This window comes from Trachurus trachurus (assembly GCF_905171665.1).
Source record: "Trachurus trachurus genome assembly, chromosome: 8".
Classification (NCBI taxonomy): Eukaryota; Metazoa; Chordata; class Actinopteri; order Carangiformes; family Carangidae; genus Trachurus; species Trachurus trachurus.
In genome coordinates, this window is record NC_139905.1 from 9,028,109 (window position 1) to 9,043,187 (window position 15,079).

Below are 15,079 nucleotides of genomic sequence, written 5' to 3' on the forward strand. Positions count from 1 at the left end.
CAACAAAAATGATAGAAGAACATTTTTTATTTAAACTAATGAAACAGATCATTTAAGATTGAAGAGAACAACACCAGTAGGTAATCTGTATCCGTAAGTATAGGCCTATAATATTTTGGCATTTAAAAGGCATTTTAATCGATGTTTTATGACGGTGTGGTTCTGTGCGGGTGGCGGGTGCAGATTGATGTGTAACGTTAGACAATTGATTGGCGGAAAAGTCGGGGTAGATTTTTTTTCTCCGACTTTTTGCACTTTTTCAAGTAGAAGGTCAGAAAAATCCGAGTTCCGAGCTGTCTCGAACGCAGCATTAAGCACTAGCCTACGTCCCCGTTATATTTACACAGGGTCATCAGTTGTGATCGAAACATTTGTGTTGCTGTGATGACACTGAGTTAGTTGGCATCTGTAGGTCTTGATGAATTGAATTCACTTTCAGAAGGTATTAAGTAGACTTACCTTACAAATTGTGCTTTCAAATCTACCCTCTGTGGGCCTTAATTAATTAGCTACATTTTAATTGGCTAATCCATCCACCCATTTTCTGCTGCTTATCCAGGTTATTGTTATAGTATACAGCTGGGTGGTACTGATAAAAATGTGACATTATTATGAACTAAGCAATGCACTTAGTAAATAATTAAAGGCCGTGTTATCACTGCTGGTTCCCATTTGTGTTTCACAACCTGTGAGTATAAGTTGATCTGTCTAGTCTGATGATATCTGTTAAAAACTTAACAGAAATCACAGGACAGCTTTTGAACCTGCCCACCCAATGCTATTTATTTTGCTGTTATAAAATATGTGGCTTATGTCGCTTTTGATACACAAGTTAACAGTCCTGTTATGTTGTGTCATTCCAGCCTTTGGTGGGATAATGCAGCCTTTTCTCTTGCCCAGCTACAACAAGCTGGAAGTGATTTCCTGTCCAACACAGTGGCCTTTCCCAAAATTAGGAGGGTAAGTGGCTGCTGCCTGTGCTGAATGTTTATGTCTTTACTGTGTTCGTGTTCTAGAAATATGGCGGTCTGTACTGCTGGCTGGTGTAGGTTTTTACTATTGTTGGATGCTAATATGCACTCTAATGCAGCTGCTTCAGTGTGGGCAGTATTTGCATTGGAATAAATTGTGATTTCATGTCTTGCTGTGGCTGAGCTTATTTCTTTTTATGGCATGGTGTTTGGCAAAATTCATTATAATGCTTTCATCCTGTTGATTTGTGCAGTGATTAACTAATATTGGAACAATAGGAGTTAGGGGGCTTTGGCTCAATGTAAATAGTCGGGAAGCTGAAAGGTAATATTGAATGTTGGATTTAGTGTTGTAAACGTCATTGTTGTTGTGCACGCAGTCCATTCACAATAACAATATACAATAATTGTTTTCATAAAATTGCACCACTGATAACCGATCATAAATCCCCCTTCCTTGCAGCTTGGAACTGTCATCCCACCCAGTTTACTTCAGCAAAGTAAGTGTCTGCTTCTTGTGTTAACATGCTTATTGTAAATGCATGAGTGAAATGATGCATGATTTTTCAGTGTGCTATTGGTGCCCTGCAGTGCCATGCATCAAGGAAATAGAAAACAATATAAAAAGTAAATTGCAGATAGTATTTTGATGCATTGTTCGGGATATGATCTTTAAACATAGAATATACAATGCTATAAATACTGGTATATGGTGTGTACTGTATACAGTTATGGAATCTGGACATAATGTTGGCTCTGGTCTGGTGGTGTTTATGTGCTTGTAAATATGGCGGCTGACACTGCAGGACGGGTTTGTTGCTCTTGTGTTGCTGCTCTCTCTCTTCTTGTGCTGCCATAAGGGTTGTACGGATTTGTTGTGGCAGTAATTAATTTGCTGTTGTTGTTGTTTTGAATGATCTATTGCTCCTCTGACTGTGGTTTGACATGTGTATAGTAGTGCTTTAATGCTACTTATTATTGCAGCTATCAAATATGAGATATGTTGTGTGAATGGTGAGTTAAGCAAATATTTGTGTCCATGCAGCTGGGAACTGGTTGGTTTTCTCAAAAGTAGTCTGTCAGCTGTCACTCATGAATCACTGATTCACTTACTGCATTAACAAGCATATTAAGAGTTTACTGTATGTCTTGGCCCTATTCAGTCGCTGTTTCTATGCTAAGAAACTTGGCCACAGATGCTGTTGCTGGTGTGGGTATACTCTTTTGCTGCTGGTATGTACGTATGTGCAATATTCATTTTATTTGCTATTAATCGTAATTAATGATCTTATGTGGCAACGCTACTTTTCTTTTGCTTGTTGTTTGGTGGATGCTCTGTGTTGCTTTTATGCTTTTGCTTTGTGCTGTGATGGACTATGAATACTGATGTGTGAATATTATCAGTGTTATGAGTGTTACGCATTGCTTTGCTCACTGCAACCATCATTTGGCTGAGGTTGTTATCACTTTAGCGGGAGGAAACATGACAATTGTTATATTTTATTTTCCATACTATTTGCTTGACTGGAAACACATTAGGCTTTTGTAGTCACAGTCACATTTATTTTCCCTAAGAAGAGGGGACATTTTTAAACCCATTTCTGTGTTCTTTCTTTTTTTTTTTTTAGCTTAATTTCTCTGATGATGTATCATAATTACAACCAAACTGCCAAATGCTTGTTTTATGCTTTCCACTGCTGCTGCTGCATTATGAAGGTCATATCCATGTACTGATGGTCACCTGCTCCTTGTCAGTGCTAACATATCTGATGAACCTCCTGTCAGATCCAAACTATTAATATTTCATTTTGATATTCCTAAGTTATTAATAACCGATTCACAGCAGTAAAGTTGTAGTTTTATCTGTCTCTGTTCAGAGTAGGCTGTTCACAGTAGTGCCTGGATGACACAATGTCGGAGCACACAGTGCCCAAGGTCAGAACTTGGGCATTCAGTACTTTGTACCCAGACTGTATTCACATAATCATCCATTCTGTGTGAGTTGGCAGACTGAAATAATAGTCTGCGTGAACAATACAGCACAAGTGAGAAGTAGAGAGTCATCTATTATCACTGTTTGATGTGTGAGCATGTTTTACATACAGATTGAGATGACAGATAATTCCAAAAGGCCCTTGAGATGACCTTGTTCTTTATTAAAGGGTAGTGTAACAATGGAAATACACATGATACTTTTTTTTTTCTTTTAATGGTTTTCCCTTTTTAAAATCCCAGTAAATTACATTAATGACCAATGGAGCAGAAAGCCTCAGAGCAACTTTGCATCCAAGGTCATGGAATTAGAAAATTCAGATATGTCAGTGCTTAATTAACAAAATTATCTCAATAGTATATCTCTCAATTGAAATGGTGGGTTCTGAAATGAGCTTGGAAAAAAATGACAAAAAGTAATGTCTCAAGTTGTAATCAGATTGAGAGGCTACAGTATATTGTCTCCCAGAAGTCTTTCACATAGCAACACATCATTTAAAAATCCTTTAAATAACAATCAACAGGTTAAATTCTTATGTATTAAATACTTTTCAACATTGCCTTTTCTTTTTTTAGTATTTTAAGTTTGGCTTACAAAGTCCCAGCAGTAATTTGCTTGTCAGTGTGTTCTCCTTTACATTTTGCTGCCTAAGATATTATTGCACTGATAATTGAGAGTCAGCACTCTCAAATACACTATTGGTGTAGAGTTTAATTTTTGCTTTGACCAGAGGCTGAGGGGTTAACTCTCAGGCATACTCCCTCGTCAGAGGGGCTCAGTCTGAGAGCCTAGTGGAGGTCCAGTAAAGACGGTGGCTCAGACCTCAGACTCCAGGCTGGATACCCTGCCCCAGGGCTTTGGCACATAGGGACTGTTGACTCTTCGCGCCACCAACACCTGCCTCCGCTCTCTGCTCCCAGGGCCCGGGTCTTCCCTCTTTCCTGCACCCTCGTAGGCCCCGAACATATTGTTGTGGTAAACCACCTGCCTATCACTCATTCGAGGGAGCATCGCTGCATTATCTGGGCAGTGGCTTGTACAGGGAAACAAGTGGCACATTTCCTTGGAACCGTCATACAACTGGGATGGTCCCTGGGCCAGTGGCCCCACATACACTGGTAAGTCTGTGTAGGAGTTCAGGTAGGTGGAGTAGTGTCTGTGCACCACTGTGGAGGAGGAGCGGCGCAGGGCAGCGGCATTCTGCAGGATGGCTTCCCTGTACGAGGGCAGCCGGGTGGATTCAGAGTACTTGAGCTTTTGCTTGTAGGGGTATGAACCCATGTGGGCTGGGTCCAAGTAGGCAGGCTCAGCAGCCAAGGGATAGCAGGACAGGTTGTGCCCCAGACTGCCGTAAAGCTTGTGGGGCTTGGGGTTGGCCACTACCACCCGAGGAAACAAGTCAGGCATGTCTACGCGGGTGGAGGGTGATGTGGATGTGGAAGGCTTTGTTTCATCTACCTGATGGATCCTGTCATTGCCCCATGTGGCTCTGAGAAATGAGGCGCGACGGTTGAGTTTGTCCTTCCCCAGGAGTGGTACATCATCCATTTCGGGCTCCAGGTAAGACTTCATACAGGAGTTGCAGCTGGTGCTGCCGCCTGGGTAGTGTCTCGCTGCGCAGGCCATGGCAGCAGCATCAGAGGCATGGTTGTTCATGAGGTGGTTGGCCCTCAACTCAGCAAGACAAGATCGAGGTTCATCATAGTCACCTCTCACTCTGGGGTCTGCAGCATCATACACATAACTGTGTGACCTCCTCCTCCGGGTCACACAGTCAGGGGGGTAGCTAAACTTCCTCCTCAGCGGTCCTTTGTGCTCCACATAGATATCGGGCACCTGAAACTCCCTGTAAGGAACAAAAGGGGATGTAGGGTGCCGGGCCTGGTTCTCCACATACAGCCTGCTGCTGTGGTGGGGGGTGGGTGTACCGGAGGGAGCCGGGTCCCTCATGGCGATGTGAGGGCTGCTGAGGCTGGAGATGGGCAGAGTCCTCTCGAAGACATGCTGACTGCCACGGGCGGGCAGCGTGTAGCGTAGTGGGGTGGGCCGGGTCACCACACGGGGCTTGTCGAGGAGGGGCTGCGTTGAGGTGTCAGCATAATGAATTGGGAACGTTGGTGTAAGGGCCCGCTGAGGGTATGGTGAATGGTTGTCAGTGATGCTGGAGATGTAGGGTAGACGGCCATGGACCATGTCTGTGGTGGTCACTCTGGGTGGCAGGCCTGCCCGCATATTGTCACCCCCACGCCTGCTCCAGCTCTCTATTGTTTTGGTGGCATTGTCCAGAGAGTTCTCCACTCTGGCTGAGGACACCATGTCCTTGGCTGTCTGCAGCATCTTCAGCATGTTAGCTTGTGTATAGTTGGTAGTGACGTCCGGACTCTGCATGCTCCCATTGCGGTCAGTGTGCTCTACTCCATTGAAGCAGCTGTAGATGCCCTGCATTGACACAAAAAGGTGAAATTACTATTTTTAAGCCTTCTCAGATCACAGAAGAGATCCCAGCAATGTCTCAGTCATGTTGTTCGATAAGCAGTGTATTCAATTTTAGTTGATTTGTATACATTTTCTATTAACAAACTTAGAGAATGGGGTAAAAACAATTACATGAAAAAACTGTCATAGCAAAAAAAAATTCATTGTTGTTTCTTTACGTTTGCGTTGCTGTGTTTGAAATGTTGTTTGCACAGAGCATGGTTTACAAAAACAGCTCAGGCATATGAATCAGCTGCTGATCGTGCACTTAACATATTAGTTTCTCCAGTTTTATCCCACCTGCTTTATTTTACTTTCAAATTGTGTATCAGTTCTGAATACTTAATCTCGCCTCAGACGACTGTCGACACACGTTTTAATGGGGCAATTTAAATTCAATTTCTCAGGAATCACAAGCAACACAATATTTCACCAAGTCCTTTTATTGCTATAAATTAATTTTATTTTTCTATCTTTTTTTATTTTTTATTGTTGCTGCCCTTGAGCTGTGCTGGTTGTATACTGATTTGACTAACTGTGTTTCCAATATTCCTAAAGCTCTGTGTTGAAGGAGACAGCAGGCTTTATAACTGCATTTATTCATGCAGCAAGGCTGTCACATACCTAACTATTACATTCTTTGCAACTTCCTAACTGCAAAAAAGTGTTTTGTTGCATATGCTGCATTTAGATTTAAACTTTGAATATATTAATAATGCATAACCGATTCAGATAATGAATTGTACAGCCTTTTAGGGAAGTGACCTTCAAAATTTGTAGATAAAACAATATACATTGTGGCAATGACATTTTTCCTGTGTGAGGATTACTTACTCTACTGATGGCAAGAAGGAAGTCCAGGCGTTCTGATTTGCGGACTGAATGTCGTAGTTTCCAGTAGAGGAGATGTTCCCAAGCAAAAACCAGCAGGCTCAGGCCCATGGCCACGAGGAGCATGTAGAAGACCCCGGCCATATTGTCAATGTCCAGCTTACTGCTCATCACCTCTTTCTTCTCATTACGGCAGATACCTGTGAGCCAGACAGTCTGGAGCTTCTGTGTGTCACCTGGGAATGAGGAGCACAGCATTACAGTGTTCAGCCCTACTTCCATAACAGTAGTATGATTTGGGGATTTTCAGTCCTGTAATTAAACTCTTCACAACCCCTCATGAAACACATTTACATGAAATTATCTCAGATAATCAGTAGACCTGACCCTAATCTTTTATGGTACTGTATGTCCAATTTTTCTGTTTGTGAAAGAGTGAATCCAATAGCAGCTAATTATCAGAGGAAAAGCAAGGAATGGCCCTAACGCTACTGCAAATTTGCATATAAAACTAGTATAAGGCAATTGTTTTAACGGCATAAAGGGAAGCTATTGTTTATCCACAGTTGCAGACCGGTACACTGATGGCCAGTTTGATGTCTGTTATAGTTTTGTCTTTTTAATTTAAATAACTTTGAAAAACTGAAGATATAAAATTAACCCTAACCCTAATGCTTGACAAGCAAATAAGAGAAGATAGGAAATGTGTGGAGAATGTATGAACTGTGGCCTTGCAAAAAAATTGCATCTCTCCCACCAGCGTGGGTCCCGATGCCCCAAGTTGGGAACCAGTTTCCTGATGATCTGTTGCGTTATAAATCACCAGAGTAATATAGGTCTGATATCTTATGCAGTGTACTGTACTGTGGTGTGTTCTTCTCTTACCACTTATTGCATATTCCTGCCAAAGGTGACCTGCCTTTTGCCAGAGGCTTCAAAATTACTTGCCTGAGGAACTTATGTTAGCAGAGTAAGTGTCACATTTTAAATCACCTCTTGATACTAGGTTTTATTGACAGCATTTATGAGGGTTTTTTATTCACATACAGTTTACTCTAATAATATTTTGTAGCTCATATTCATCGGTTTCCTTACTTTTTCAATATACGGTAGCTTTTATTGTATCATCATACCATTACATTATGGAGCACTTTGCATCATTCCCATACAGGTTTTTGGAAAAGGTGCAAAGGCTGTTATTACAGTATTATAGGTAATATTCTTTGAAACTCAGCATCTGCTGTGTATATATTGAAGAAATTACCATCGGCCAGGAACTGAAGCAGCGCCAGGTCGATGGGTCGTTTCCAGCGTGAATCCTTCTGCAGGGCGATGCCATAACCAGTGGTAGCAAACACTTTACCACTGCCAATGGTCACCAGCTTGCAGCCCTCATCTTTGCCAGCCATGTAATTCAGCACAGCAGCATCATAGATAAAGGCATCCAGTTTCCTAAAAGGGTAAAGAGATGGATTTGTACTCGAATGGCCATTATATAGCGGTTTGGCTCTGCTCTCCTCGCAGTTCTTCTGTACATGGTTATATTTATTTATTTTTACGATCCTTGGCAGACACATACCCTGTTTTGAGGCTGTTAAGGGCATCCTCTACTCCCTTCTGGTTGTATTTGACCATGTGGGAGTGCATCTCGGGGTAGTTACTCCTTATGTTGCGTTCTGTGCTGCCATTTGGGACCGTACCAAAGCGGAACGGAGGGTACTGCTCCTGTGGCTTTTGAAACTGTCAAAAAGGGAAAAATAAGGAAACACAACAAATATGAAAAACGACATTGATTGGTTGCATATCTAATATTTTTTCTACAAAATATTTGAACTAAATAGCTATCATAATAGAGATGTTGGCATATGAGCATATAAGCACATTGAGCTTCTCTCAGCACCCTGATTTCATTACCGAACTCCTTTCTGTCATTTACAAGTGCCACTGTCACTGTGAGGCCAGATAAAGAGTTACTAATATATTGACATGCACCACCTTTGCATTTTTATGTTTTCTGCCCCAACATCTGAGTGCTTATGAGCAAATTATCTTGCTGGCCCTTTGCACTGATCGTTTCCACATCTGACTCCACAATTCACAAACCTGGCGATCATAATTGAACTCTGTGTCGAGGACACCATGTCCAGATCCACATTTCCTTAATTCTTTTCTTGTCTGCAGTAGGAAATGAACTTTCCATTTCATCCGTTTTGCTTTTGGCAGTATTACATGCATTAAATTAGCTGTGAGGACAGGAAGTGGGACAGGGTGGAAATGCAGCCGACAAAATTGTACTTTTTCATTAACCTTATGCAAATATTTTCACAGTACATTAGTAAAAGCACTCTGATATCAAACCTTGAACAATCTATCAAGGTCAAGTTAATTGTAGGTTCATTTAAAGAATAGAGAGAAGAGGCAGTTTTAGAGTTACAGCCTAGAGAGAACGAAATACCTTATACAGCCAAGAAGGCCTAGACCTCATATTTGCAAAGTGCTTTGAAATAACTCCCATTGTGAATTGGTTTTACACAAATAAAATTGACTTGACTTGGCTTAAAAGGGAACTAGATCCAAATCTGTGGTGTTAAGGCACTTTGAGTGGCAAAACATGTGCTACAACCTTGCCTTTAAAAGGTTTTGAAGGGCTACAAAAAACACCCTATTATTTTGACCTTGGTGTCTGGGAGGGAAGAGTGGTTAGTCCACCAGAGGTCTCTTGTAAGGAAAATGTAAACATCAGTAGCTTAGAGTGTTTGACTACATAACAGTCATCACTTCTTTATACAACTTGAACTTACTGAGATTGAACTAACTAGCTAACACAGCGCACGTCAGTGAAATGTTTTCTGCATAACTCTCACTGTTACATAGGACAGAGAGGTGGTGTGTCAAACACAAATAGTGGATTGAAGGAGGCTGGGTGATGTCAGAGTTAAAATGATGTGTTACCTATCACAAGGACTGTGTTGATAAGTGAAGTGTCTGTTCTGTAGGGATGAGGTAATCATCCGCCTTAACACAGTGCAGTGTCCTCAGTAGTTTGTATGTCTCTATCACTGTCTCCTCTGATACAAGGTCACTTTCTGTGGCTTCATCTTGTACCTCATTTACATTTACTTAACCTGAGGGGTTCAGCACAGCTGGACAAACAGCAATTCAACCCTCCATTCCCCCCATGCTGCCACGCAGAATGCTGTTCAATAATCTATGGACTGGCTGTCAGAATGGCTCTGTTTCTTTCTCTGCATAGCAGAGTTAATGTATAATGAGACAAGAATTGTAAATGACTTTGCCAGAATCATAATGAGCAGTGGACAGCTTGGTCTTTTCCTCAAATGCCTCCTTAATCCCTGCAGTAGCCTGCGAGCAAAGAGTCTACAAATCATTCCTTGTGCTGACGGTTTAACATGGATTTCTTTGTCAATACTCATATAAAACACAGGCCAGACAAATATGTACAGTATATGATAAAACCAGAAATTATAAACACTGTCTGCTCCGAAAACCCACTTGTGGATTACATTTCATAGGCTTCTTACAGACTTCCCTATCTTAAGAGCTTGTGGATATAATTCAATTTCACCACTTGCTCCATGAAGTCTTTTATATTTTGTGGGGAAAGTGAAAAGTCACAGCCATGACATTGCCACTTCTGGATATTTGCCTTTCATAGCTCTGCCACACATTGTTTACACACCTGAAATAGATCACTTTGTGTTTTTCCTAAGCTGTACATCAAACACAGAAACACGCCTGATGACACACACGTACACATAGACACAGGACTGTCAATGACAAAGACAGAGCTCTGTACCTTTTTGTCGCTCAGTCCAGAGACGGTGTCGATGTATTGCTCTTGGATCATGAAGGCTGCCAGGTTAGCAGTGTAGGAGGCCAGGAAGATGACAGCAAAGAAAGCCCAGACCAGGACCATGATCTTACTGGTGGTGCCCTTTGGATTCTCAATGGGGACTGAATTGTTGAAGACGATTCCCCATAGCAGCCACACTGACTTCCCAATGGTGAAGGTTGGACCTCCAGGATCTAGGGCAGATAAAGTTTAAAGTAGACATAGTGGACAATGTTACAGGAAACACTCACCCCTTTATAATGATCATACAGCTTGATAACAAAATGTGTAGTCATTGCCCTGCAGGACGATTAGCTGAGCATTAAAAAAGAAATCAGTGTTTTTTCCATCATGCTTAAAATATTGTTTTGGGACTGTTGAGGGATGTTTACTGCTCTAACTTGTGCAGTACTCATATATTTTGAATGCACAACCGGTTGTCGGTTATCTGACCTCATGTTAAAGTTATTTTTGTATGAAAGCAAGAGCTCTTTCTTGTCAGTTCTGCTGATATAGTCTAGTGTAGATATATGACTGCATTTTGACTGAGGTGGGGTTTTTTCTGTGTGCAAAAGCAGACATCTGCTTCCAGAGGTGGGTAGTAACGCGCTACATTTACTCCGTTACATTTACTTGAGTAACTTTTTGGATAAATTGTACTTCTAAGAGTAGTTTCAGTGCAGCATACTTGTTACTTTTACTTGAGTATATTTCTTCAGAAGAAGCGGTACTTTTACTCCGTTACATTGAGCTTCATTCCGGTCGCTACTCGCTACTTTCTCTTATTGATCCAATGTGCGATCTGTCTATGTTTTAATCATAGAGGTTTTAATGGAGATACTTCCGAGACTCTGTCACATGACTGCGTTTCACCAATCAGATGTAGCCACTCGCGACGTTTGCCTCCGTGTAACCAATCAGACAGAGCCAGGCAGTCACATGACCGCACGCAAAATCTCCGCGGTAAACAGGACGGCCACTCCGCCTCAAATTTGAGAAACGGCGGCTAGTAAATGATTAGGATGACGTCAGCCCTGGTATGTCGTGGATAATAGTGGATAATGTCCGTGAAGGTTCTCAGTCATCCAGGTCAGCTTATTCTTCTTCCTCCCCAGGAAGTTTAAACCCCATACACACCTGGTCACATGACCACCCCTCCAGTTTCGGGGGTGTGGTCATGTGACTTTGGTTTCACTAGAAACCAATCATAGGACCCCCCCCCCACACACACACACACACAGTCACAGATAGACACACATCAGACACCACACCCACACAAAGAGCTTATGGACAGTTCATAGACCTTTCATAGATAGATAGGCCTATGTAAATTATTGTGGCTGAATTTTGTCCCCATTTATGTTACTTTGTAAAAAATGTCATTTAGCCTATTGACTTAGTTGTTAAATGTTGTTCTTTGGCAATATCTGGATTTTTTGAATTGCTATTATATTTTTGTGTATTTTATTAGGCCAACATTTACGCGCTGATCATTAAACAAACAAATCAGAGGTTACTCAGCAGTTACTCAGTACTTGAGTAGCTTTTTCACCAAGTACTTTCTACTCTTACTCAAGTAAATATTTGAATGGCTACTTTTTACTTTTACTTGAGTAATATTATTCTAAAGTAACTATACTCTTACTTGAGTACAATTTTTGGCTACTCTACCCACCTCTGTCTGCTTCCCTGTTTCTGTGTTCATAAGTCAAGCTGCTGAAATGTTGACAAGATATGGATGTAGTTTTCTCAGTGTCAGTCTGCACCACACACCAGTGGTACAAAATTAGATCCAGATGCAGGTGACTGACAGCTGTGTTGTGGGTGTAGTATTTCTGTGCAGATCAGAATATATAAGTGCTATGATTATGATGTCTGATGTCAGCTGATGAACTTGTGGAACACACTTGCATTGACAATCACATCCTTGTAGTCTAGATAACTCATGATGTCCTTATTATGCAGTGAGAACAAAGACATCCAAAGAAGAGCTGAAGCCAAGCCATGAGTAAAACCACCTTTGGCCTTTTTCTTTATCCATTATAAGATATTTTATAGACCACATGGCTTCAAATTGAAACTGCAGTATCTCAATTTTCCAGGCATTGATCCGGTATGTGGCCACTGTAAATAGGATTAGACCTCACATGTTCTCTGCAGCCCCCTGAGACCGTCAAGACTTCAGTGTTGATCTCACCTTTTGTGGGATTTCAGACTGCTAATAATAAATTGATTTAATTCACCCATATTAAAGTTTTCATTTGCAATCTTGTCTCCATCATGACAAGGTTAAAAATATTTTCATTGGAATATTGGAAAAACTGCACATTTAGTGCTCATTTAAGATGAAAATTAAAATCCAAGGTGATACTTGGGAAAACGCTTCACTTTTCATTTTATGTTTAGGTTTACATCACATGCCTAGGTGAGGCTGTCTCATCTCTGATCTACCAGCTGCTTGAAGTTGCACTTTAAACAAACCAACTACAAAAACAGCTACAGTACTGCTTTTCCATCAAAAGGCTTCTTCTTCTTTGGTGTTGTCATTGTAAAGGGACAACCAGCAGAAGGACTGAGGAGGAGTTAAGACTCACCTTTGGCTGTGACCAGGCTACGGTTGTACCCAACTGGACTGCAGTACTCAAAGACAAAAACTGTGATGGCCACAACAGTCAGACACATGACGAACATCATCACCCAAACTGCTGGACTGTATGGTTCTGCAGGGACAGAGGACAGAGGGTTTAGGGAGGCTGGTGAAATACATTGAAGGTGATCAAGACATTCATGATATAAAACTATCCCAGAATCTCTAGGCAATTGAATCAAGTGGACTTAGTTTGTCTTTGAATACGTTTCGCCCCTTTATCCAAGTGGCTACATCAGTTCATGTAGACTAGACTGACTAGTCTAGACGAACTGATGAAGCCACTTGGATAAGGGGCAAAATCTTCAAAGACAAAACTAAGTCCAGTTGGACCCACTTGCTGTCTTCCATCAGACTTGATCTAAATTTTATTGTATTTATTTGTTTGTCAGGGATAAAACCAGCTGATCAAATGAAAAAAAATGTAAAAACCGAAATTTCCATTTCCCGTGCAGAATTTCTCACCTAAAAAGGCAGATGGTGACACAGTCCCGTTACTTCTGGCCACCATCACACTGATCCCTGTCTCCACAAACGGCACTGAGAAGTCAATAATCTCAGAGCGCTCTTCGTTTATGGTCAGCGAGCCGATGGCCATGTCTGCCCGCTTGTAGAACACCTGCGGCAGGAGAAAAGTAAATGGAGATATTTTTTGGTTGAGATGAAAGTGCGAAAGGGAAACAAATCTGTCTGTCCGATGTAATACCGGAGGTCCACTACTGACCTTTGAGATAAATCTCATTTATCAGTGAAGTCAACACTCTCGGCCTCTGGCCCTGAGGGAGATATACTGTCTGGTCTGGTTCTTCCTGCGCCCACTGAACAGCTCCAAAGCCTATCCCAGTGTTATTTTGCCTTTTTTCCCCCCACCACGATGTTGTAAAGCATGATCCACCATGTAATCCATCTATAATCCATTATAAGGTATTGTAGTATATAGTATAATGCCTATTGCATAAGGCGTCTGTTGAGAAAATAGTAGTAGCAGGAAATGTTAGTGTAATCGCTGTAGGCTAAAGGTCAGTGGTGGTCTGGCTGAACAGGAAATGATGCTGTTTTTGCTTGTACTCGAACCTCCCAATGTCCCATCAGTACCCACCACACCACTGTTAATCATGCTGATGGAGAGCTGGTAGATTTACAGTCCAGACACTCCGCCTCATGCAAGCTATTAGCTTTCCTATGGAGGTTGATGCCTCATTGAGCACAATAGCCTTCCTGTTTTTGAAAAAAGGGGGAAAAAGGGAAAGCTAATGTTGTATTCTCCAACTCCTTAAAAGGAGGGCTGGCCAGAGCAATCTGACAGTGGAGATTATTCACAAGGACACCTACTCCTCCCTTTTCTACAACAGTTCCTCCTGCAGCCACCACAGTGACCTTGGTACCTATTCATGTACTCATTAATCTTGACTTCAAATTGCTTTTCCTTTTTTATTTTTTCAGCTGAAGCAAAAAAGAGTCTGAGGTTCTCGTCTTATTTATTATTGGCACGTTCACTGTGATCTGTTTTTATCAGAAAAGGATCCAACTCGTCCTTTCAAACTTTTGAAAATGAATTTAAGGTTTTTAAGTACCAAAAACCATTGCAATGTAGTTTGAAATCAACTCTCTCAGGTTGTTCTCTGGAGCTCCAGAAAGATAGGACTCAATAAGTGGGTTATACACAACAATAATAAACCCAAAAAATCAATGTATGGTAAAAATGAAAGACATTATCATTAACATTAACATTATCAGTCAAGCATTTTTGATGTTTTGAGCAATGAGCATGCCCTAATGCTCACATAATAAAAGAATCAAATCATTAAATTTGAAGTTTCATGTTCTTAATTGCAAGTTGCAAATAGAGTAGTCTTCTTTGAAGAAGGTACTGTGATCTACTATATGTCCTGGATATTGTAGGTTCTGTAAGTATGTCACTACTTACATAGCATTTTACTTAAATGGATTGCTGTTAGTTCATGAATATTTTCTTGGTTTGGTAATGATATATTGAGCTCATTCAGTTCAGCATATTCAGCTTTTCACATGCAAGAATTATGAAATAGTTGTAATAGAGTTACATTTCAAATAAACTTGCTGATTACAAGAATATCTTCACACACCTATCCTAACACACTGATGGAAACACCAAATAGAAGTTTTATTGCTTTTGCAAGAACCCTCCATCACCATGCTAAAGCACACTGAAACTGGCCTGGTGGCCCAACATCTTTGTCTATAAATGTGGTCACCTGCCTGCCCGTATGTTTTGCGTCTTGGCAGTTAATATTTCACTCTGGGCTTTTGACAACAATGACAAGAATCAG

The 15,079-nt window shown here is 41.2% G+C and overlaps 1 protein-coding gene across 1 annotated transcript in view; it reads right to left on the reverse strand.

The window, feature by feature from the left end:
- Positions 1 to 3,780: 3,780 nt before the first annotated feature.
- grin2ca (glutamate receptor, ionotropic, N-methyl D-aspartate 2Ca) overlaps positions 3,781 to 15,079 on the reverse strand; it is a gene marked incomplete at both ends in the record, with an annotated part of 40,517 nt that continues 29,218 nt past the window's right edge. The window contains 7 exons of the mRNA XM_083976729.1: positions 3,781 to 5,403; positions 6,274 to 6,506; positions 7,535 to 7,722; positions 7,850 to 8,010; positions 10,088 to 10,317; positions 12,718 to 12,843; positions 13,236 to 13,389. Coding sequence (XP_083832855.1) covers positions 3,781 to 5,403; positions 6,274 to 6,506; positions 7,535 to 7,722; positions 7,850 to 8,010; positions 10,088 to 10,317; positions 12,718 to 12,843; positions 13,236 to 13,389 — 2,715 coding nt within the window. The remainder of the gene's footprint in view (positions 5,404 to 6,273; positions 6,507 to 7,534; positions 7,723 to 7,849; positions 8,011 to 10,087; positions 10,318 to 12,717; positions 12,844 to 13,235; positions 13,390 to 15,079) is intronic.